Source organism: Ambystoma mexicanum, chromosome 9, assembly GCF_040938575.1.
Source record: "Ambystoma mexicanum isolate Mex_15411 chromosome 9, UKY_AmexF1_1, whole genome shotgun sequence".
NCBI lineage: Eukaryota > Metazoa > Chordata > Amphibia > Caudata > Ambystomatidae > Ambystoma > Ambystoma mexicanum.
Window position 1 is genome coordinate 179,375,558 of NC_090931.1, and position 25,508 is coordinate 179,401,065.

General features: G+C 48.2%; 1 protein-coding gene across 1 annotated transcript in view; it reads left to right on the top strand.

Annotated features, from left to right (window-relative positions):
* The window catches only part of DDX6 (DEAD-box helicase 6), a 451,657-nt gene that overhangs the window by 258,619 nt on the left and 167,530 nt on the right, over nucleotides 1–25,508 (top strand). The window contains exon 8 of the mRNA XM_069614407.1: nucleotides 11,151–11,273. Within this exon, the coding sequence (XP_069470508.1) occupies nucleotides 11,151–11,273 (123 nt within the window). The remainder of the gene's footprint in view (nucleotides 1–11,150; nucleotides 11,274–25,508) is intronic.

Sequence of the window (25,508 nt, forward strand, 5' to 3'; positions counted from 1 at the left end):
GGCGCTGTGCCATAAACCCTTTGAGCCAATGGCTACAGTTGACCAAGTACGTGTCCTGGAAAGTGTCCTTTCTGTTCGCTGTTACGTCAGCGAGCAGAGTGAGTGAGCTCCAGCCATTGTTGGTGGAGCATCCTTTCTTGGTCTTTCACAAGGACAAGGTAGTTCTTCGGACAAACCCGGCTTTCCTACTGAAGGTAGTGACCGAATTCCATCTGAATCAGTCAATCTCCCTTCCGGTCTTTTTTCCGAACCCTGCCTCGGAGGCTGAAAGTGTTCTACACTGTCTGGACGTCCGAAGAGCTCTTAAGTTCTACCTGGACAGGACTTCCGAGCTTCGGAGTTCTTAACTTTTTGTCACCTTTGGTAACCCTCAGGGCAGGCCGACATCTAAGGCATCTATTTCCAGATGGATTGCCGCCTGTATCACGGAGTCTTTCACCGTCCAAAAGCTGAAACCTCCTAAAGGTATCCATGCACACGTGGTGCGGGGCAAGGCAGTCGCCGTTGCTTTTCAGAAATGTTCCCTGGGAGTCCATCGCTAAAGCAGCTACTTGGGCCACCCCATCTGCTTTCTGCAAGCATTACTGCATCGATATGAGATCTAGAGCTGACGCTCAGTTTGGTCAGGCTGTGCTAAAGAACCTGTTTCAGTAAGGGGTATTTCCATCCACCAATAGTTCCTGTAAGGAGTCCTTGGGAATCTCCCACAAGTATGGAGGAAAGGGGACGGGACGTAGGAGTATTACCAGGTTACTCACCGTAGTGACCATCTTACTCCTAGTCCATAGTCTCCTTTCCTCCATACGCCTGCCCGCCGCCCCCTCTAATAAGGTTCCTCTGTTATTGCTAATGGGTGTTGGACCCTGCGATAGAAAAGGACTGATGGGCGCTGCGCGGGGCGGAGCCAAGGTGGGTGGGATTACGGCCACGTGCCAGGCCCCGCGCAGGAAAGAGGGACACATTTTTGAAGAAAATGTTGATGCTTTTTACAAAGTGCTCCGGTCCCGTCCCACAAGTATGGAGGAAAGGGGACTATGGATTAGGAGTAAGGTGGTCACTACGGTGAGTAACCTGGCAAGTATGCAGTACCCTCTGGGGCCACTAAACGCAGCTCTGACCACAGGTATAGGAAACCCAACCTTTTGGTATAAGCTTGTACTACAGTTTTGGTAGCGTGTTGAGCAGCCAGGCTTATCTCAAGAGGGGTCAATGTGAGCTGTAGTGAAGTTACACAAAGATTCAGTAAACTTACTCAAGGTTTCTTGCATAAACAATTTATTTATCAGTCAGTTATAAAGCCTTCTTTCGAAGGGAGCAATAGAATACGAACACACAAATATACTTCAATACTGTACACTTTAGTTCCTGAATCAGACAAGTCCCTTTTGGGATGGCCCACAGATACAACCTACACCCAGAGGTGACTTCAGTAACAAGGGTGCTGTGGACAATAATGCTTTAATGTTGGCATTCAGAATTCTCTTTAAAAGTTGCTAAAAGGCAAGGTTATTAGAACACAAGGGACCACACATTCTTAAGTGCAGATACTTTTAGAGTTTACTAGATGAGTCATTCAATTCAATAGGTTAGACCAAATTCAATGGGCAAAAGTCTTGGATAGGATAAAGCACTTCTGGTAAGTAATGGAAAAGTCTTTGCACAAGTTCCTAGGAGTCAGACGAAAAGAAAAATCAAATGTATGGCCACAAGCTGACCAGACTTGTGAGTTGTGGAAGTTACAAGCGCTTCCAAAGTAAGAGGTAAGTTCTTAGACTTGTTTTACAGTACCTTGGTAAAGAAGAAAAGATGCAGCTGGCGACTTCTGTTCCTGTACAGCTCTGCAGATCTCACTGTTCCTGGACCTCAGTCGTGGGGACAAGAGGGAGGTGGTCGGGGACTCTTGCACAGCACCATCAAAACTGGCACCCGGCAAAATTTACTTTCAGTGGCTGTTTCGCGTTTCAGCTCCTTGCGGTACAGCAAATGGCAATAAGCGTGGTTCCTGGTTGTCAAGGTTGACTGTCCTTACTTCTGTGGTCCCGCTCTCTGCTGAGGGGGGCTCAGGCTTGGTCAGTCCTGCTTCGTGGGAGTCCGAAGGATCTTCCAAAAGCTTCAAGCCAGCTTAAAAGTAAAGCACACAATCTGGTGTCCCTCTCCCTGGCTATGCGGTTCCTGCAGCAACTCTAAAGAAATTCAACCAGCTCACAGATGTGTGTCCAGGTGGCTTATATTGGAGTTGATTGGTCCCACCAACTCCAAGGGAGGAGACGTTCTTGCAGGGGCTTCTCTGTCGATGTGAACTTGGCAGTCACTGTAGCAGGGCTTCACTGGGCAAACGAACGGTCCAGGAATTGCAGCAGGCGTCCTCCAAGTAATTCTTCGGTTCCTTCTTCCAGTGGTCGCCTCAGTCTTCCAAGGCAAAAGACTTGCCTTTTATTCAGTTCTCTCCCATTCATTCCAGCCTAGCTGTCACTCACCCAGCAGGGTGGCTGTCCTTGCCGGACAGTCAACCACCACAGAGTGCATTTGGGTCTCCTAGGAGACTAAGCACAGTGAGTTTCGGGCACCTCCTCCCGTTTCTGCCTACCCCAGACACTCTGGAGCCAGAGGACCTTTCAACAAAGACCTGGCGAAAAAAGACCGGGCACCATTTTAGCAAAGATGGCTGGACACCATTTTGAAAAAGATTGCTCCCTCGGTTACTTTACCGGAACCACAAAAGGGTAACATAAAAAAATGTTAGCTGAGCATTTAGACACAGGGAATACTAAGTAAACCTCTCCCCCCAGCACACTATTGTAAGATAGGGTGTGCTGGGTCTAGCGATTACAAATGTAAGTAAAGTCAATTTCACTTTACTGCTCTTGGAAACAGTAGTTTAACAAATACAAGGTATTTAAACCTTTGGAAAATCTGAAAGACTTCCCTGTCACTGCACTGAAGGTGCTGTGTGGCACAATGTAAAAGGAGATGCCTATGGGGTTGGTTAGACTCCATAACCAAAAAGAAACTGTGTACAAAATCACATTAAAATACATGAGAGAGTGGGGAAAAAGGGGTCACTCTCTCCAGGTTAAAAAAAGGCCCTCAAAATCTAGCAAAGTTGCTCTGGGTCTCTAAGGTGGAGGGAATTGGCAAATTTCTAAATTCTCCCTAACGGTGCTGCTGAGCAGTCAGCGTCTGGTTAAAAACGCACAATGGTAGGAAAATGAAACCACTGCCACCAGCCATTAATTGTAGTGAGGGTAATATAAAAAAATCTTACCTAAGAAGGTAGACTATGGGGGTTACTTAGTATCCAGTATCACTCCACATAAGATGTGTGCTAGGTCCACAAAGAGAAAAAGATGAGTAGAGACAATTTCACTTTACTACTCTTGGAAACAATAGTTTATTCAAGAGGTTTTTAAACCTTAACTGAAATCCGAACAACTTCTCTGATACTACAGTGAAGGTGATGTCACAATACAAAAAGATGATACCTATGGCGTTTGTCAGAATCCAAAAGCAAGAGTCCAAATCCGATAAATCCTTGAGAGAGTGAGAAAGCTCTCACTCACTTCAGGATTAAAATTAAGTCATAAAGTCCAACAAAAGAGCTGGGGGTCTCAAAGGTTGAAGGGAATTGGCACAGAAATGAGCATTCTCCCTAGCACCGTCTTCCGACCTCTGACTTCCCAGGGTTGCTCAACCTCATGGCATCCTGCATTTTTCTGGTGCCAGAAGCCCATCTGAGAATGAGACCCCTTCAGTGGGCTCTCAATGCTAGCGGTCTCAATTCTCCGGCTGAATGACAGACCTTCTCCAGGTCCAGACAAAGGTTGCCCAGGATCTCCTGTGGTGGGCCAGCCGAGAGAATGTGACTAGGAGATCCATTTTGGCAACCATGGCCGGAGATGACCGTTGTGACAGACTCCACCCTTTCATGATGGGGAGCGCACATGAGCACTTTCAATAAGTGGACACTGGTCTCGGAGTCCACACCCCCATCAACCTTTTGATGCCGAGGACAATCGGAATAGTGCTGATGAGCTTTCTGCCCTCTATATGGGGCAAAAAGTGACGGACAACACAGTGGCCATGCATTACCTCAAGAGGCGGTGTAGGGTCACTGCTCCTGTGCATAGGCAATGCAGCTCTGGTTCTGGGCACTAAGAGAAGGAATAACTTCTGGTAGTTCATCTAGCCGGAGAAAAGAACACAGTGGCGGAAGCTCTGAGCAGACAGAGCACTATCTTCCACGAGTGGTAACTAGCCCAGATAGTCTGTCAAATCTTTGCCCTTTGGGGAACCCCTCAAGTTGACCGGTCGTGACCATTGTCAACTGGATGTGCGAGGCGTTCTGCTCCAGGTAATTTCCCCAAAGAGGAGCTCTAGGAGATGTGTTCGTAGTGGACTGGGAATTTCCACTCCTGTGCGCCTTTCTGCCAGTCCCCGTCATTCCTCATGTAATAGAGGTTCTCCAGCATGGGGTCTGGCATGGATTCACATCCTCAGGAATATTCCCCGTCGTCAGGCTGGGAATCCTCGGTATAGAAAAAAATCAGTATCAGTTTTGTTTCTGATCTGTCGTTCTTAGTAGCAACCAATCACTGGTCTCTGGGTCATACTGCCCCCAGCCAATGACTGCCCTCTCCCTAAGCCCCGCCTCTGGCAGCCATCCTCAGATTTTTACCGCATGTTCAAGTGTTGGGAGTCCTCGTGCTGTAGCTCGAGTTTTTGCTACGTTTTCGCGCTTTTTCAGGAGATTTCTCATTTTTCGGTTAAATAGAGCCTCAAGCTTCACCGTTTCTACATCCGATCAACAGGGATCCGTTTCGGAGTTTTCAACGCCCCTCAAGGGTGAAGATTTCGTCAAGTTCCGCTTTTGGAGGATTCCAGAAGTTCCGAGGCCTACCCCGGACATGGCCCAGGAGAAAGGAAGCGCGACGCCCGGGAAGCTGTTCAGGACCTGCCCTGGATGCCAGCTTCAGAATGTTTTCAAGGAGGACGAGCATTCGTTATGCCTCTGTCTCAATGAGGACAAGACGCACACAGAGGACTGTGCGTTTTGTGGGAACATGTTGGAGCGGACCATGAAGGATCGCCACCTCTGTCTCGCAAACGGGCTGGAAGGGAAGAGCCCGTCAGGCGAGAACAAGAAAAGAAGTCTGAGCGGTCTTCTAAGTCCTGTGAGGGCGCCCCGGTGACGTGGGCCCAACAAAAGGCCAAGCACCGTGAGTCCGCGGGCACCGGGAGCGCCGAACGGTCGGTCTCCTTGGCTGCCAGGCAGGGCACATCCTCCCGGGCACCATCAACCACGAGCCAATGCTCTGGCTCGGGTAAGAGGAAGTCTGAGAACCCGGCGAAGCTTCTGGAGAGGCCCCGGTCGATCTCGAAGATTCCGGCAGAGGGGGAGCGAGGCTCGGACCCTCCCCCCAAGGTGAAGGCCCCAGGCGTACAGAAAGTGACGATGGCCTTAATTCACCCTGCTAAGACCTCGATTGAGGATGACGCAGCGGCCCTGGCTCAGCCTGTGGAGGCTACGCCAGTGGAGGCGACCTCAGGACCCAGTCTCCCTGCCACACCAGAGGGAGTCGTCTTTCAGGCCCATTGAGAAGACCCCCACGAAGTCCTCGTTGGAAAAGGTGGGGGAGGGGCAGGTGGCCATCGTGGATACAGACACGATCTCTGAAGAAGAGCTCATCGAACTCGTGGAAGAGGCCCAGCCCATCGGTGTCGCCGACGAGGTTCCTCAAGAGCCCTCGAGCCCGTTGTTTCCGGCGGCCATTTTGTCAGTGATTCAGTCCTTATGCTCGGAGAGGACAAGGTTGCTCCTCCCCCCGACTGAGGTACCTGAGCCAGACCCGACGGGGGAACCGGAGCCAGGACCTTCGGAAAGTCCACCGCATAAGAGGACAATGACACATCCCACGCCACCTCTCCCACCTCTGCGGCCTGCTCTGCCTTCCCACCGGGATGATACAGGCACGGACACGGCAGGTACAGATGACGGAGGCGACGACGGGACGTGTCCCCCCGTCACCCCCTGCTCGGCGTCCCCGCCCGACGAGATTGGATCCTTTCATGCCATGATTTCCAGGGCATCCAAGCTCTGCCCAGAAGAGAAGAAGGAAGGGTTCCTTTACCAACGGCGCAAGGCTAAAAGGAAGACGGTCCTCGCCATACCACTTCTTGATGACATCTGGGATGAGGGGCTCGCCCTCCTCAAGAACCCTGCCTTGGCGCTGGCAAAGAGGGACCGGTATGAGAAGTACCTGGTCTCCGACGCTGCCCCCTTGTGCCTTCGGGCGCAACCTACCCCGGATTCGGTCGTCTCGACGGCGGCAAAGAAGAAAGCTGGGGGGGGGGGGGGCATCGGCCTCGACATCAACTTCCCCGCCAGACAGCGAGGGCAGGAAGATGGACACGATGGGACGACGGGTCATCTCATCCGCAGCGATGACACCTACCTACCTCGCACTGGTGGCAGCACGGCTGTGCCTACAGGGGATCCACATCTACCCCTACCTGGACGACTGGCTCATCCGGGCAAGGACAAGGGAGCTTGCCGTGGAGCACACTGCCAAGACCGTCCAGCTGCTCATGGACCTGGGATTCTCCATCTTTCCAAAATCCCACCTGGTTCCGTCACAAGTCGCCCTGTTTCTGAGAGCCAAGCTCGACACAGTGGCGCAGCTGGCCTTGCCGTCTGAGGAAAGGTCAAGGACTATTCTGGGCAAGGTGCAGAGTCTGCTGGCCACGGACATGGCCAGGGTAAGATCTATCAAGTCCCTCCTCGGGATGATGTCCTCCTGCATTTATCTGGTGCGCCTTTGCAGGCTTCGGATGCGCCTCTTACAAGAGTTCCTCGACGCCCGCTGGGTCCAGTCAACTGGCAGCTTTGAGGACGGGATCCCTCAACGAGACGTTCCGTCAGGCGATCCGGTGGTGGGGTATCTGCTCTCATCTGTCGGCAGGCACGGACTTTCAGACCCCGCCTCACCAGGTGACTGTGACGACGGACTCCTCCCTGGAAGGTTCGTGAGCGCACTCCGGAGATCTTCACGCGAGAGGCCTTGAGGCTCCCGGAGAAGTAGTCACTCCACATCAACATCTTGGAGCTCCGCGCAGTGTTCTGGGCCCTCAGGTCTTTTCTTCCGTCTCTCAAGGGCAAAGTGGTGAGGATCTTCACCGACAACACCACCACGATGTTCTACATCCGGAAGCAGGGCGGAACCAGATCCCCCGCCCTATCCAAGGAAGCCCAGGATCTTTGGCATTGGGCCGTCGCCCAAGGGATGTTTCTGGTGCCTCTTCATCTGGCAGGAATAAAAACCATGAACGCCGATGCACTCAGCAGAGAGCTGCGCTCGTGCCAAGAGTGGGAACTACGGATCGACTCTTCAGACGATGGGGCAAACCCCAAATCGATCTCTTCGCCACGGCGACGAATTCCAAGTGACGGAGGTTCGCCAGCAGGTTGCCCCAGCCGAGGTGCATGGGCGATGTTTTCTCGTTCCCCTGGGACGGCCTATTTCTTTATGCATTCCCTCCGCTGCCGTTGCTGCTCATGCTCATCAACCAGCTCAAGAGGTCCCGGTGCAGGATGATCCTTGTTGCACCGGCGTGGCCGAGACAGATCTAGTTCCCGGACCTTCTGGACTTGTCAACGTCCACACCAGTCAAGCTGCCGACGGACGCAGACCTTCTCTCCAGAGAAGGAGGCGCCATTCTTCACCACAACCCAGAGTCTCTGAACTTGCAGCCCTGGCTCCTGCAGCACTAGAGTTTGGAGGGTACGTTATCCCGGCCGACTGCAGAGAGGTTCTTGCAAAGGCCAGGGCGTCCTCAACTCTCGTGCTACGGACATAAATGGAAGAGGTTCTCTGTCTGGTGCCGTGCACAGAAGATTAACCCTCTGCGGATTACGGCCCCTCAAGTATTGCCGTACCCACTGTCATTGGGCAAGGCTGGACTAGCTCACGCTTCCATCAAGATACATCTGGCTGCCATCTCACGATACACCAGAGACGGGCGTCCTTGTGGTCTCATCGACTGGTGAAGGAATTTATGAAAGGATTGTTCCGATCATTCCCGCCGGTGAAGGCCACTGCCCCGGCGTGGGAGCTCAACGTGGTGCTGACCAGGCTCATGGGGGACCCCCATTTGAGCCTATGCATTTGGCACCGTTGAAGTTTCTGTCGTGGAAGATAGTTTCTCGTGGCCATCACCTCCGCATGACGAGTGGGAGAGATCCAGGCCCTATCTTGCAAGTCGCCATACTTGACGTTTCACGACACGAGGGTGGTGCTGAGGACGCACCCCTCCTTCATGCCCAAGGTGCCGTCGGACTTCCACCTTAACGAACCCTGGGTGTTGCCAGTTTTCCTCCCGTCTCCTTCGTCGCTGGACGTAGCTAGAGCGCTGAAGTTCTACGTGGACCGCACAGAGTTTTCGGAAGACATCACAGCTGTTTGTGAACTTTGGGACTGTGAATCAAGGGAACGCTCTCTCGAAGACTTCATTCCCAGGTGGCTCTCCGGCTGCATCATGCACTGTCACCGGTTGGCAAACCGACCGCTGGCCGGCCGCCCGAGAGCCCATTCGACCAGAGCGATCGCGGCTACCACTGCGTTCCTGTCTGGTGTGCCCCTGCTGGACATCTGCAGGGCTGCGACGTGGAGGTCGACGCACACTTTCACAAGATTCTACTGTCAATTGGGACTCCAGGGAGGAGTCCAGGGTTGGCCAAGCAGTGCTGCGCAACCTGTTCGCTTAAGGTGAGCCTGGTGAGGAGGTAAGAGATGCTTAATGTTGAGTTGTTGTTTTGCTTAATGTTGAGCCTGTTGCCACCTCCCGTGGTTGTGCATGTGTGTACTGCTATGTATTCTTATTCATGTGCATGTGAATCCATGCCAGACCCATGCTGGAGAATAACAGTTACAGGTAAGTAACTTGTTCCTTGAAGTTTGCGAAAGCCATGCTCCACATTGCCTCGGATTGGGCCAGGAGAACGTGTTACCCGGACCTTCTGGAATTGGCTTCCCAAAGATAGGATCTACAATCTCGAGAGGCAGGTCACATTCTTCACCCAGAGATCAGGACTCTCAACCTTCACGCCTGGTATCTGAAAGGGTGAGATGGGATTGGGACGTTCCGGAAGACCTAATGGAAGTGTGGCTTTCGGAGAGAAGACCAGCAACTAAATCCCTGTACCGGTGCCGTTGGAAAAGATTTCTCAGCCAGCTGGTGCAGGGGAAAAAAAAAGATAGATCCTATTTTATGTAAACTTCCCCGAGTTTTCTTACTTCATTTGACCCATTCTGGGTTGTAATTGACCCATTCTGGGTTGTAAGTGGCCACTGTGAAGGGCTATTAGCGGCCCTTTCAATTTTCAAAAGATCTCCAGATGAGGGATCATATTTCAAAGTACTGATTGTGACCCTTTTTCTGAAAGTCTTGACAAATGTTCCCACCTACTCCCTTCATCGTGCCATGATGAGATCTAAACTTGGTACTAAAGTCTTATCAGAGCTCCCTTTGAGCCCTTACATTCGTGCCCTATAAGGATGCCTTTTTAGTGGCAATCACAGTGAGCTTCAGGCTCTATCTTCCAAACAAGCTTTCACAACCACCTCCAAGTATAAGGTAGTTTTGAAGGTTGTCATCTTTCTTGCCGAATGTTACCATTTCATTTTTTAAATCCTCATCCAAGGAGGAAGAGAGACTTTGTTGTTTACACCCAAAGAGGGTGCTAAGTTTCTATATCGCAAGGACTGCAAATATTTGCCAAGATCAGCTTTTTATTGGTTATGCTGGTCAAAGATGAGGATTAGCTGTCGCACAACAAACCATTTCTAGATGGACTGTGACGTGCATACATGAGTTACTCATTGGCTGGCAAGGATTCACCTAACGGTCTAAAAGCGCGTTCTACCAGAGGAGTGGCTGATTAATCAGCTCTTGAGAGAGGTGTAATAGTGAGGGACATTTGCAGAGCGGCAACTTGTAAGTCCCTGCATACATTTAGATTCTACTGTGTAGATTATTTTTCAGGAGAGGAAGCCAAATTTGGCAAAGCTTTGCTCCACATCATTAACAAGTAAATTCCTGGCACCCTCCGCCAAACTCTCTATCAAGAATACATGAGAAGGCACAATCCATTCGAACAAGTTAGGTTTTTGTTTAATGGTGCATTTCCCCATTAATTAATATTGTATTTGGCGCAGTGCTGCAGTGCTTCCATCAAGTGGCAAAACATGCACAGTATGTTTTTGATATTTACTGCAAAGTATGGTGCTTTGCAGTTAATGGCAAATGAAAAGCTTTTTAATCCCTGTGCTCGCCATGAAGTGCGAGGACAATGGGAATTGTCCTCGCCCTTCATAAAAGCTCCTTGCATATGCGAGTGGGTGAGGCGATTTTTCAAGCTCTGAGAAGCATACTAAATATCCCCCGCCCTATAAATAAGACGGTAGCGAAGGGACTCCCAGCCACACTGCAGAGTGCTGTGTAGCAAAAGTCAAGACTGCCATCAAACTGGTAGGAAAGCATTTCTTCAAGAGTTACAAAAACAAATACAAAGTATCCCAAAAGACAGGGTAACGGAATGAGTGTCTCAAAGGTTCCCACTCACTCGGGACAACAGACTAAAAATCAATCCAGCAAAAAGTGCTGGGGCACTCGCATGTCAAAGATTAAATCTACCCTAACTAGCCCATCACCTAGAAACCAGAGGAAAGCGCATACTGGTACAGTGTGGTTACTGTGGCTTTGACCATCCCTTACATGGTTGAAATCTACCTGCAACCTCTAGTTTCACTTATAGTTTTTCAGATGAGCCTACTTTTGTGTGTGCTCGGTTCGATGTTTGACAGCAGTGTTCTTGTCTTGGTTTTAATTCATTTTAGGTGTTGAGGATCCTGCAGCAGCTATCCAGCTTTGCAAGCTTTTGCTGCCCTCCATGTCAAGGTCTGGCAATACAGTGAATTGGCATCTTTCTGGTTATCCGCTGTTTGTAAAGCTTGTGTGGTGGATTGTCATTCTAAGGTTGATAGTCTACGATTATATGGGGGAGGGGAGCAGGTCTAATTATTACTAGTGCTGCAAAATCAGGACTACCTAAAATGTCTGCTCTTATGCCTGTTTCTAATCTGTTTTCCTAACAGGCCGATAAGCTCTTGTCTCAAGATTTTATGCAGATAATGGAGGACATTATCTATACGCTACCTAAATTCAGGCAGATTCTGCTCTACTCTGCCACATTTCCCCTCAGTGTACAGAAGTTCATGGTAAGTATTTTTGCTGATGTCAAAATATTTGTTAAGCATTTGTGACCTTATATAAATTGAAGGAATCTATCACTTCTACTCAATTGTCTGTCTTGCTTTCTGATTGAACATTAGGTTGGCTCTCAAATTTGGATACACAATTCAGTGTTTACGAAATCTTGCTTTTATGAACAGTTGGGTTTGTGCAGGCACTACTGCCAAACTGTTTAGAAAATAATTACTTTTGCAATTTTACTTTTACTGGACCTCACCCCCTCCAAACCACTGTCAGGCAAGATTGTGTGCAGTATCCTTTGGAAGCCTTCAGCAACCATGGCCTCCTGGCAATAGGAACACAACCTTTGGTATAGGTCTGTACTACACAGGTTGGTAGTGTCCGAGCAGTCAGGCTTATCTCGAGAGGGGTCAATGTGAGCAGTAGGGTTGTGACAGTTATTCGAAAACACTTAACACTCAAGGTTTCTTGATTAAACCATTATTAATTTATTGAACAGTCATTTATATAAGCTTTGTTCGTAAGGGAGCAAAACATGTAACAATTATAATACACTTCAAAACACACTTGGTTTCTCTAAATCAGATACCCATTGGGGATGGCACACACACTTCCTACACACTCGGGTGACTTAAATAAATAGGTAGGACACTGTAGACATTGATTTATCACTGGTACGTTTAGAGTAATACTGAGTTTGGTGTAATGATTAGATATGGGATTAAGGCAAATTTAACAAATAAATAACAGGGAAGTACTTTTAAAACCTTACAATGTCAAGTAAATGTAACCCTTTCCTGGGGGAAAAGTAAAGGCACAGAGTCGGAGGTAAGAGTCTCTCAGGGAGCCAGGACAGCCAATGTTAGTTGAGCAGTCTAGGGGAGCTGAAGATCTTCTTTGCAGGTAAGTAAGTCTTGCACAATGTTTTTAGAAAAGTTTGTAGATATAAGATTCACTTGAAGGGCCACAAGCTGGGAGGCTTGAGGGGCAAAGCTGTAAGCAACTCTGCAAGGACAACCATGAAAAGTCTCAACTGAGAGCACGTAAGGCTACACAACAAGAGGTAAGTACTTAGGTTTACAGTACCTTTGGTTAGAAGAAATGGTTCCAGCTGGCTTCTGTTCCTGTACATCTCTGCAGATCCTGGTGTTCCTGGGCCTCATTCGTGGGGACAAGGACAACATCTGGGGACTCCTGCACTGCAATGGGAAAACTTCAGTTCAGCAGCACTCCACGGTTTCAGTGTCTGACTGTAAATAGCAACACTGTGGTTCTCGGACACCACTTCAGACTTTCCTCGCATCTGGGGTCCAGCACTCTGAGGTGGCTCAGGCTTGGTCAGTCCTCCCTCAGGAAGTCTGGAGGATCTTCCTGGTGCTCCGGTCCGACTTCAAAACGATCCACTCAATTTGTTCTTCTCCTTAGCACTGCGGTCCAGTGTTGGGCAGAATTGAATGCAGTACCCTCTGGGACCACCGCACACAATTAGGACTACATGTGTAAGCAAGACCAACCTTTGGTATAAGTCTGTACCACAGTTTGTTGGTAGCGAGCTAGGCAGCCAGGCTCATTTCGAGTGAATGTGAGCAGTACAAGTAATTGCACAGAGGACTTTCAGTCAGTGGTTCAAGTAGGCACTTTTACTCAAGGTTTCTTGGTAAAAACACTTTGTAATTTATTACACAATCATTTATAAAACATTTCACTAGAAGACAACTTTATATTAGACCAATACACAACTCTAAGGTTTTGATATACTTTCTAGGCAGTGAAAATAGTTTCACTTCACCAGAATAGCTCAATTCAAGTCAATAGGCCAAAGTCAATGGGCTATTCTGGGTAGGAAAGAGCAGTTCTGGTATCACACGGTAAAGTCTTTGCAGAAGTTCTCAGAAGTAGTTTAGGCGAAAAAGAATAATTTGTGGGGTCACAAGCTGATTTGGCCTGCGAGTTGGGCAAGTTTCACAAACTTTCACCGCGAGAGTGGCATTCTCTCAATCTGGTTTTGCCCAGTACCTTTTGTATGAAGAAAACCAATGTTGATGAAGTCTTGGTTCCTGGCAGCTCCTGCAGATCTCGCTGTTCCTGAGCCTCAGTCGTGGGGACAAGAGGGAGGACGTCTGGGGACTCCTGCACTGCACAGGATCGTTGAAGAAAGCTAACAAAATGAGTCACTTAGTTCCATTAGCTCTAGATTGAAGAAAACTAACTGATGTCCCTCTCCCTGGTTAAACCTAACCAGCCTTGAATGGCATCCAGGTGTCTTATGAGTTGATTGGTCCCACCAAGTCAACGGAAGAAGCCGTCCTTGAAGGAGCTTCTGTCGAATGGAGATTGGCAATTCGTACCTACAGCAGGACTTCACCGGGCAAACCAACAGTCCAGTGGTTGCAGCAGCCGTCCTCTTCCAGCTTGTCTTTGCTTCTTTCGTTCCAGTGGTGGTATTTGCCTTCCAGACCACAAGACTATCTTTTTAAACAGTTTTCTCCCCTTCATTTCAGCCTAGCTGTCACTCACCCAGCAGGGTAGCTGTCCTTGCCAGACAGTCAGCCAGCCAATCACGCCAGAGTGCATTTGGGTCTCCTAGGAGACTAAGCACAGGCAGTTTCTGGCACCTCCCTCACTTCCTGCCTACCACAGACACTCAAGACTCCCAAGGGTGGACTTCAGTCCTGAAGCCCGCCAAAGGCACACAAACAAAGGGACCAAACCTGGTTTTGCATGCAGAGACGAACACTAGAAGCACCTGTCCAAAAAGAGATGGTGAAAAAAGACTGTGACCCGTTTAAGCAAAGTGGTTTAAGGTGCCATCTTGAAAAACATGGCTCCTGTGGTTTTTAGCTACCGGTGTTCGCAGTCAGGAAAAATCATGGTAGTTTGTTGTAAAACCACTGCCACCAGCCTTTTCAATAGGAAAGAGTAGCATTTGACATTTGATACTATGTAACCCCTCCAGCAATCCATTGTAAAATGGTGTGCTGGGTCTAGGAATTTGTAAAAGACTAGTGAAGTCAATTTCACTTTACATTCTCTGGGAAACAGTAGTTTTTCCCCAGAGAAGGTACTTATGTCTTTTGAAGTCTAAAAGACATTGCTGTGTCACTGCACTGAGGGTGCTGTGTAACACACATGAACATATTATGCTTATGGAGTTATCTAAAACTCCATAATCAAAACACAAATGCAAAACACACATCAAAACACATGAGTGGGGAAAAAAGGCTTACTCTAAGTCCTCAAAATCCAGAAAAGTTACTGGGGGTCTACAGGGTGAAGGCAATTAGCACATTTATGAGAATTCTCCCTAACACCTCCTTAGCCTTCTCCCCAAAGGAAGAAGTACAAATGGCTAGTGCCTACTTTCACCTGTTGGCTGAAGAACCCTTGGGTTTTCACGCCACTGTATCCTTAGTCCATGGTCCGGGTAAGAAACATAATATGGATGCGTATGACTCCATTCCAGAAAACTCCAAAGGGTATTCTATGGACAGTGTTCTTGTAAATGGCCAGGACACTCCTGCCATGAGGCACTGGGGCCAGCAGAACAATTATGGATGAAAGCTTTTGGATTGTGGATGAAAGGTCCCACTAGATTTGTTTGAGGCCCTGTCCAATTGGTTCCAATTCTCCCAGCTCTTTCAGTGTAACCATATGACAGAGGATTCCTGTCAGTATTCAGAATGAGGTGCCTCGAAGAGTTCTGTTGGCGAATGACTTAAACTCTAGGAGTAGTGTCCAGTACCCCCAGGCCTCACCGTGAGGGGAAACCAAACTAAATTGGCTAGAGAGGAAACCTTAAGAGACCACTCTGAGCCTGTGGAATCCGCTACTGAGAACTCCACTGTAAGCCATTATGTTAGTAAGTTGAACTCCAACGAAGGCAAATCTGAGGCTAGAATAGTAGGGAAATTGGACCCTAATCAAGCTTCATGATTGCCCATCCAATTATAAAGTCTTTGACCCCCTCCCCCCTGCTTCTGAGGAAGGGGTGGATAGACAGATTGGACCCCTCTCTAGACCTGTGAGAACTGGCAATTCTGAAAGCTGGTTGAAAACCATGAAAAATAGGTCGAAGGCTAAACACCTTAAGACTGTTGGATCTTCTACTGAAGACTCCAATGAGAATCCTAGTGTTAGGAAGGATAATTCTAAAACGGGTAAAACCAGATCTCAGGAAGTTGAAGCATGTACCTTGCTTGACCACTGCCCCTCCAACCCAGAAACCTGAGACCAACCTGCTCTTGTAAGAGGTGGTGAGGAACCATGGAGGCCCCACTAGATCTAAGGGATTCCTTTCTAAGGACCCCTTGAAAAGGTCTATTGTAGGTTCAGAGGTTCACAACTTTTGAGGGACTGTTCGATCGATCCCCTATACCTTAAATAAGAAGGATGTAACAAACCAGGTTTGTAGGGCATAAAGCTTGCAAATGAAAACACCTGATGGTGTCGTAGCAAGGGTTACAAAAGGTTGCTGGTGTACTCAGCAGGCCATTTAACCAACTTGCAACAGGACATCCTGATGGGGATTAGATCCTCCTGTCACTTAGTCTAGGGGGGACGAGTGTTGGGGAGAATTCTCATAAATGTGCTAATTCCCTCTACCTTAGACCCCCAACTCTTTTTGCTGAACTTTTTAATCCTGTTCGTTTTTATTTATTTAGGTTGTGGAGTTTGATTTATCAAAAAGGGCACCTGGTTGATGCCTTACTCTGCCCAGGTGGGTAACATGGTAAAAAGAACACAATTGAGCAAGGATATAAGTGTTTCACTGTTGAGTGCTTAGATGAACACAATCCTCAGATAGCTACCTGTAGGTGGTGGAGTTTATACTAAGATGAATAGTTGTAACAAATATTTTGAGACGATTCAGTGACCTGCAATAGGGTTTTAGATTGCAGCGGGTGTTTTCAATACACGTAATCATAAGCAAAAGATACATCAGCCGGTGTACATTTTTGAGGTAAATTAACCAGTTAGTCGGGTACAAATGCTGGATATTTGTGGTCTCAATCAGTTGCTTCTACGTCTACTAGGGTGTCCTTGGGAAGGAAACCAGCAGACTTAGTGATGTGATAGCATATGATTAATAAATAATCAGAACTATGTAAGGTTGAACAACACAACAATACAGAAGGTCAACACAACAGTGTTTCGGCCAGGGAGTGAGCTTAAGTTAGCTCTGGTGGGACGACTTTCATCAGGACAAGATGATTCCAAAGGCGGAGGTATCTTAAGAGGTCTGTTGTAAACAGACAGGGATGTTTTAGGAGTGTGTCAAAAAAGGCAAATCTAGCAGTAAATGAGTGACATGAATCGCGGAGAAGAGCCGGTGCTTACCGGGTCTGGGGAGCGCAGTGGCTTGGAAGAAAACAGTGTCCAAATACACTGTTTAGAATTTACAAGGTCTTGTGATCCTCTGGACAAGACAAAAGGCATTTAGTTGTCCGTCTCTTTTAGAATAGAGTAAGTATCGCCAGATGGGTAGGAACTTACCTTTAGGTACCCTGACCTAGGGTGTTTCATCAGGTTGGCGTCGGGTGACGCTGTGTCAATCCGCCATGGGATGACTGTGGATAAAATGAACATAAGGTTCGGGTCAGGATATGTTTCAGGGTCTCGTGATAGTCTAGGTGCCCGTGTGACAGAGTGGTGAGATAGGCGTGACATGCGTTGGTGTGGAGAGGCCTGCATACCACCATGTTCTCCCATCAGTAGCAGATATGCTACAATGATGCGTGTACCTGTGCGGATAGGAATGCTGCTGAGTAAGGGGTGCAGTGTGGCACAATGATGTTGCGTGGACTAGATCGTGAGAATTAAGTCAAAGACAGAACGTTTGTGCATCAACATGCTTAGTTGTTATGGGATGTGCTGTTATATACGGTATAAGGACAAATCTAATGCTAGGAGCATTAGGCCCTAGGCGTGGCAGATTCACCAGTGGTAGCCAAAATACACGAAGTGATCGCATAATGTGGCAGAAAGCGGTCGCATGTGGTAACTAGTGGCATCTAGAGGCGACTAGATTGGCTCTATCACAATGTGTGTTTGAAAGCACAAGAGTGCTGTACGTGGCCGTGCGGTCGGGTGAGAGCGATCATATTCGTTGGTCTAACGTGAAAAAACACAACTCACCTCGAGGTCGGAGACTGGATGTCTGCAGCAGAGTGTCTGTAGACTAACACGAGACCCGTGAACGGTGCACCGGGTCGGTTCACCGTTCGTTACTGAGAAAAAGTTAGGCGGCCATTTTAAGATGTTCGCTAATGGGGTGTTCGCTGGAGTGCCTGATGCACATTAACTAAAATTGAAAAATTAAATTCGAAAAATGTATCAAAGCGGTGGCCCATGGAAGGGCCGGCAAGATGTCATGAGCTGTTGTAATGAATACCATGACATGCCCAGCCGCGAGCGCGTGTGAGCGGGCAAACTGTTGGGCGACTAAGACATGGGGTGCACGTAGAGAAGGTCATAGCGGGTGAAAATTGCACACTTGTGAAGCATAATGGCACGGACACATATACACAATGTGTTCAGTGTCATTTGCACATTCATTTTTGTTACATATGATTGGCCGTGGAGTATGTACATCAGCAAGCATTTGCATTACATATTGTCGCTAGTGTCATTGGTTGGTGCATAATCAACGCATGGTTATGGAGTTTGAGACAACTCCATAGGCATCATCTTTTTTGTCACACAGCACCCTCAGTGCAGTGACACAGGGATGTCTTTTAGACTTCCCAAAGGTTTAAATACCTTCTCTGGATAACACACGCACCATCTTAAATTGAGTGCTAGAGGGGTTACATAGTATCCCGTGTGTCTAAACACTCATCTAGCAGTCAAATGCTACCCTTTCCTATTGAAAAGGCTGGTGGCAGCGGTTTTACAATGAACTACCATGATTTTTCCCAACCGCGAACACCTGTTGCTAAAAATCACAGGAGCAATTTTTTCAAGATGGTGCCTTAAGCCCCCTTTGTTTACGGGTCCCGGTCTTCTTTTTTCGCCATTCCTTTTTGGAAAGGTCCTTCTAGTGTTTGTTTCTGCGCACCAAACCAGGTTTGGTCCCTTTGTTCGTGTGCCTTTGGCGGGCTTCTGGACTGAAGACCGCCTCTGGCGCACAAGTGTCTGGGGTGGGCAGGAAGTGAGGAAGGAGCCAGAAACTCCCTGTGCTTAGTCTCCTATGAGACTCAAATGTGCTCTGGTGTGATGGGCTGGCTGACTGTCCGGCAAGAACAGCCACCTGGCTGGGTGAGTGACAGCTTGGCTGGAATATAAAGGTGAGAGAACGGTTTAAAAGGCGAGTCTCGTGGACTGGAAAGCAGTCTACCACTGGAATGAAAGAACCGAAGACGAGCTGGAAGAGGACGGTTGCTGCAGCTCCTGGACCGTTTGCCGGGTGAAGCCCTGCTGCAGGTCTAAATTGCCAAACTCCATTCGACAGACGCTCCAAGGACGCTTTCTATCGGTTCGATGATATCTTGAGAACACAACTTTTCCAATTCTTTCTTCAAAGGATCACATGTTCCAACCGGTATATTTCTCAACTTATGCACAACAGGTCTCGCTCCTCTTTTCAGGACAATGCGATGTTTGAAGCCCTTAAGCATTCCAATCCTATCGTTAAATATTTCAGGAAATCTCTGGACCAAGCTATCAGGAGAATCGCAACATTTATCCATGACACTCAAAATAGGCTTGATTTCTCCTGGATGAATTCTAATCTTTAGAGCTGCTTGTTCCCACCAACCAACTATGGCAAAACCCTTGAGCGCCACATATAACTTGCAGTAAGTTTGTCTCCCTTCAAAGGACAGTTGTACCCAAACATAACCAACAATGTCAATACTCCGTCCTTTGTGTTAGTGGGACCAATCAACTCATAAGACCATTCTCAAGGCTGGTTAAAATTAACCAGGGAGAGGGACACCAGTTTGTGTTCTTGCATCTACAGCTACTGTGTTCTTGCATCTACAGCTACTGGAACTGAAGTGACTCCATTTTATTTGCTTTTTTCAAGTATCCCGTGCATTGCAAGAGTCCCCTGACATCCTCCCTCTTGTTCCCACCACTGAGGCTCAGGAACAGCGAGATCTGCAGGAACTGCCAGGAACCACGACTTCAGCAACATTTGTTTCTTCATAAAAAGGTACTGTGCCAACCCGATTGAGGGCACGCCACTCTCGCTGTGAAAGTTTGTGAAACTTTCCCAACTCGCAGGCCTAATCAGCTTGTGACCCCACAAATGATTCTTTCACGCCTAAACTACTTCTGAGAACCTTTGCAAAGACTTTACCGTTTGATACCAGAACTGCCTTTTCATGTCCAGAACACTAGCCCATTGACTTTGGCCTGGCCTATTGACTTGAATTGAACACTTCTGGTGAACTGAAACTATTTGCACTGCCTAGAAAGTATGTGATCTATTCTACTTACTTCATTGCTAAGTAACTGAACTGCCATTTGGCTCCTATTTCAGGGGAGTTCAAACTGTCTCAGAATCTTAGTTTTGTATTGTAGCGTATTGGTATATAAGTTGCCTCCATCTAGTGAACTGTTTTCTAAATGATTGTGTAATAAATGTAGAAGTGTTACCAAGAAACCTTGAGTATAAGTGTCTACTTGAACCACGGTGAATGAAAGTACTCTGTGTAACTACTTGTACTGCTCACATTCGCTCTTGAGATGAGCCTGGCTGCTCAGCTTGCTACCAACAAACTGTGTGGTGCAGACTTATACCAAAGGTTGGTCGTGCTTATACCTGTAATCCTAATTGTGTGTGGTGGTCCCAGAGGGTACTGCATGCAATTGTGCCTAACAATGGGCATCAGTCTTTGTCACTGCATTAAGAGCTCTTTAGTTCACACCGAATCTCAACTGCTTGGATCCGGCCTTTGGCACTTGTACAACTGGACTAGACCATGGACATGTAGATGGCTCTATTACCCCGAGATCAAGCATCTTGTTGACCTTTTTCTTTATGTGGGTTCTTACATGGTCTGACATACTGTAACCTCTGCTTTTAACAGGTAAACAGTCACCAATGAGAATATCATGCTGGCCCAGGGGGGGTCAAGCCTGGTGGTAGTGAAAACAGGGAGGCAAACTGATTTAACAAACTTGCACTCCTCCTGTTCCAAATTCAGCTTAGTAGAGAGATTAACTCCTATCTTCCCATCTAAAGGTTGTCCGCGAAGGTCAGGCTGAGGTTGACTCTCCTCCTGAGCAGTAGCTAGAAGCAAAGCTCCCACTTCTGGGCTAGAGACATAGGCTTTTAGAAGGTTGGTGTGAAAGACTCTGGTGGCCTCCTTGAAGTCCACCAAATAATTGACCTCTCAAAGTTTTCCCACAACCTTGAAGGATCCAATCCATTTGTCCTGTAAGGCCCTCTGCCTTGTAGGTACCATAACTAGAACTTGCTGGTCTTGAGTAAACTCAACCATCTTGGACTTCTGGTCCTGCCCATGCTTCACCAGAGCCTGACCTGCTTTGAAGTTATCAGATGCTTCTGTCATGTAATTCTCCTCCGGAGACCTAGCATATAGTCGGTGACTTTCCTGGCTTGGGGGTAGGAGCACTCTCCAACCTCTCCTTAATTGGGGCCAACAAACCTCTAACTGGATGACCATAGAGAAGCTAAAAGGGACTAAATCCAACTCCCTCCTGAGGTACTTCTCTAGAAGCAAAGAGAAGGCATGGCAGTAGAAGGTCCCACTTTCTTCTAAGTGGTTCTTCTAAAGCACCTATCCCTCTTCATAGTTCTGTTAAACCTCTCTGCCAACCCATTCGTCTGGGGATGGTAGGCAGTTGAGATCTTGTAAGTCCCTCCAGTTTTTCCACATAGCCTGCATGTAGTGGGACATAAAGTTGGATCCCCTGTCAGCGCGGACTTTCTCAGGAAAACCTACCCTGGTAAAAATACCAAGTGGGGCCTTGGCAACAGCCTGAGCTGTAACAGTCCTCATAGGTATAGCTTCAGGATACCTAGTAACATGGTCTACTACAACAAATATAAATCGATTGCCTGAAGAGGTTGGAGGATCTAAGTGTTACAGGAGCATTCTCATAAATGTGCTAATTCCCTTCACCTTGGAGACCCCAGCAACTTTGCTGGATTTTGAGTACTTGATATTGTTACCTGGAGAGTTTTCAAGCCTTTTTCCCCACTTGTGTATTTTGATGTGCGTTTTACTCTTGTTTTTTTATTAAGGAGTTTTAGATAACTCCATAGGCATCATCTTTTCATGTGTCACAACACCCTCAGTGCAGTGACACAGGGAAGCCTTTTTGGCTGTCCCAAAGTTTAAACGCCTTCTCTGGGATAAACTGTTTCCCAGAGAAAGTATGGTTAAATTGACTTTACTGGTCTTTTTAAATTCTTGGACCCAGCGCACACCATCTTCGTATAGTGTGCTGAAGGGGTTACCTAGTGTCCCCTGTGTCTAGAAACTCATGCAGCAATCCTCTGCTACCCTTTTCCTCTCGAAATGGCTGGTGGCAGTTGTTTTAGAACAAACTACCATGACTTTTCCCTGACTGCAAACACCGATGGCTAAAAAGCACGTGAGCCATCTTCCCAGTACAACCTGTGCTTCCCTGGCTCATGTCCGTCCAGCTGGGAAGCTGGCTGATGGTGAAGGCCTTCAAGAGTAGGACACTCTTTGACCTCTACCGAAGTCTCCCCTCCAGGGGCCACCTTCTGCCAGTAAAGACTGCAGCTCAGGATGGTCTTTATGATCCAGATCTCCAACATGGGGAAGGTCTTCAGCTCTGAATCCTCAGCAGCTGATTCAACTTCTCCTGGTTGTTTCTCACACTCTGCCTCAGATGGTGGAGCAGTCCAGGTGTGACTTTGGACAGTCTTCTCAGGGATGTCCTTGTTGGTTGCACAGGAGTGTTCTCTGGCTTTTTCACTTTCTTCTTGGAAATAGCAGTTAGTAATTCCTGTGGACTGGGTGTTAGTTTCTTCTGTAACATCCTCTGGAAAGTCCTTGAAGGTACTCTCTGGCCTTCTTTGTCTGTTCCGGTTTCCTTTTATTAGGAGGCCTAGCAGTGCTTGTTACAACTCCCAAGTTTTTTTAAAGTCATTCCCCAACAGGACTCTCCCAGGCACCTCACTTTGTACACTAAAAGGTATTCGGACAGTCCTGGTGTTGCACTGGATGAGAGGTGGCAGTCTTAGAAGCATTAGGACAGGACCTCTAGCAAGTTTAGTGAGGCCTTTGGGTGCCTTAGCAACATCCTCTGGTTTGAAAAGTTTCATCCACCACTAATACTGGCACCAGTGTCTCAAATGGCAGGGGTCTCCTGATCATTTACAAGTACTGTCCTTGTAATGTTCTTGTGTTATCTGGAATAAAATTCCAGACATCTAAATTCTGCTGTTGCCACAGACACTAAAGAAGCACTGGCAGAGACTCCAATGGGGTCTTCAGCCAGTAATTGAAAGTTTCCACTTACCATATGTACTTCTCCATCTGGGGAGAATGCTAAGGAGGCAGTGTAGACCCCTGAAGGCTTACCCTTGGATCTGGGAATCCCCTTTCACATGGTCAGTTCACCCACAAGCATAACATTTTCCACATGTTTTGACAAATGTGGGGGGGGTGGTGGGCCTTCTGCTGAGGTCCCTCTAGTTTGGCACCAGAGGTTTCACTAGCCTGATTCGGTTTTCCTTGTGGCTTACCCTTTTTCTGTTTGTGGCCCACTTTTGGATTGGAGGTATTATAATTCTCTTTGCCATCTTTCTTTTGCTGCTTCCCTTCACCTGGTTTCTGAGTTGCCCCAGAATCCTTGAGTAGCCCTGTTGGCAACCCACAAGTCAGCAGCCTTTGTTAGCTTCTTGGGATCAAGCTCTTAGTCAGCCAAGTGCTTTCTCACCTCAGAGCAGCCATCAAAAGTAGATTCTAACAAAAATAGATTTCTCATTCCTTCAAAAGTGTGTAACCCTTTACCCAACCATCGAAGTTCCTCAAACATTCACACACCCAGGAAGCCCAAGGGCTATCTTCATTCTTTTTGAGGGTCCTAAACCTCTTAAGGTACTGGGAAGGCGTTTTCCCAAATCTAGCTTTCTGATGTTTGCTAATCTTCTTAGAATCCCATGCTGTGCACATAGTCTGACATCCAGTGGTCACCGCGTAGTATTGCATCTTGTTTTTTGAAAGTCGAAAGGGGACGTCCACATAGGTGTGTCTGTAACACTATCCCTATAGTGATGTGTAGTGTACCCAAAATACCTCACGTGTCGAGGTCCCTCAGATTGTTTTTTTTTTCCACCCAGAATACTGGTCGCCTTAAGCAGAGCTCGTAAGAGACATTGCCATTGCTCGACCCTTGGTCGATTTTGTTAATTATGAACACCTCCAGCCCTCGCTCGACAGCCATTCCACATCTCCGCCGAGACCAGATGTTCAACGGGCGGTGGTTCGACGGACTGTGATTTTATCGGCGCTGCCGACCACGTGGCCCGGCCTCGCCGCCCTAAACAGTACGGAGAGTGGGGTCGGGGTGGATACTTCTGTCTCATACCAGAATGCCTTTCCCTTTCTTCCGGGTCGTTATCACTTGTTACGTCCTCAGCTATGGAGAGGACTCCTTTTAGATTTTGCCCAGTTTGTAAAGGCAAATTCCCGTGGAAGGACCAGCACAACTGGTGTAACCGCTGCTTACCCCTCGAACATGAAGCTGGTTGCGCGGCCTGTAAGCTCCTTTGCCCAAAAACTCTGAAGGAATGCAGGGTTAAAAGGTGGGCCGCCTACGGGATGTCAAAGGCTGATTCCTCGCCCGCTGCAGTGGCTGCTGAGTGCGAAGAGAGGGTGAAGGTGATGACTCTACCTCCATAACGGAGGTTGTTGACCCCCTAACAAAGCGCTCTCGCTCTGTGGCGTCTGTACCCGGCCCAGACAGGTATTGCTCTGGCCATGCTTTTGGGGATGTACACCCCGGCGACTGACAGACAATAGCACGTCACAAAACACACCCCCGGCCATTCTTCGAGTAAGCCGAAGAAGGCCTCTGCGCCAACACAGCCAGCCGCCCTGCCGACCGTAAAGGTCGGCAGCCCTCCCCGCAGCCGCATTCGTGCATAGCGACTGCGCCATCGAATGCAAAGGGCGCTACCCCTAAAGTATCATCCGTCGAGACGCATCGCAAGAAGGCATCCGTCAAAGGCAAGGTTCCGGCTCTGCCGAAAACTAGTTCCGATCAGCCCTGGGAAGACTCTCAAACGGCGGGTGAAGGAGCCGCCGAAGCCTGCTGAGGTCAAGGAAACACAGACCTAGCGAAGGTGCGATGGGAACGCCGAAACGCTCCCCTAGGTTGAAGGAGAGACCCAGAGGTACTATTAGTATGTCCCACGGGAAGGCTTCTCAAAGGACGGGGGGGGGGGGGAGGGCGAGGGATTTCCTCCACTTTGTGGTAGAGATCTTGACGCCTGGAGGCAGAAGAGCAAGCCTTTCCGCCACTAGACCGTTCTGGTTCTTCCCACTGGACCAGGGAAAGATTGAAACCTGTATGAACAGGCTGGATAGGCTTGTGTCCATTTCTGAGCACACTACACCTTAAAGGCCAAAGGATGTAATCCGTCAAGACCCTTTAGCCAAAGTTCCAAGACTATTTGACCCCCAGGAGGATGAACTATACACATGACCTCACTGAAGAGGACCCTCATGTTCACACTCAGGGAGATGATGAATTCATAGATACTGAAGACCTGCAATATCCTGTAGGGGGCTTTGAAGAAGACCCCGGTGTGTGAGCCACAGCCATGGCAGTCCCCGGGGGCGTCGACTGATCCTGAGGTTTTAGATCTGGCCTCTCCACAGACTACTCCTGTCAGAGATCCTTTGCCTGTGGACGATCGGCCCACGTTTAATGCTATGCTACGCAAGGCAGCTGTACATTTTCAGATGGATATGGGGGAGACTGCCCCAGAGGATGATTTTGCTGAGAAAATCATCAAAGAAACGCCACCAGCTAGAGAGGCGCCTCATTCCCTCTGTCTACGCAAGCCTTAAGTCAGGGTTGTTAACCCACAGATTGAGAAGCTTTTTAGCCCCTCACCCTCAGATCCTTTATACATTAGGGGTCATTCTATCCCAGATTCTCTGGTGGTGACCATGAGGAAAAGGGCGGGGGTTCCTCTGTACACCAGTGAAGCACCCCCTGATAAAGAGGGGAAAAAGCTTTCTGCTCTCGGTAAGAGGATTATAGCCTCGGCGGCATTCGCTACG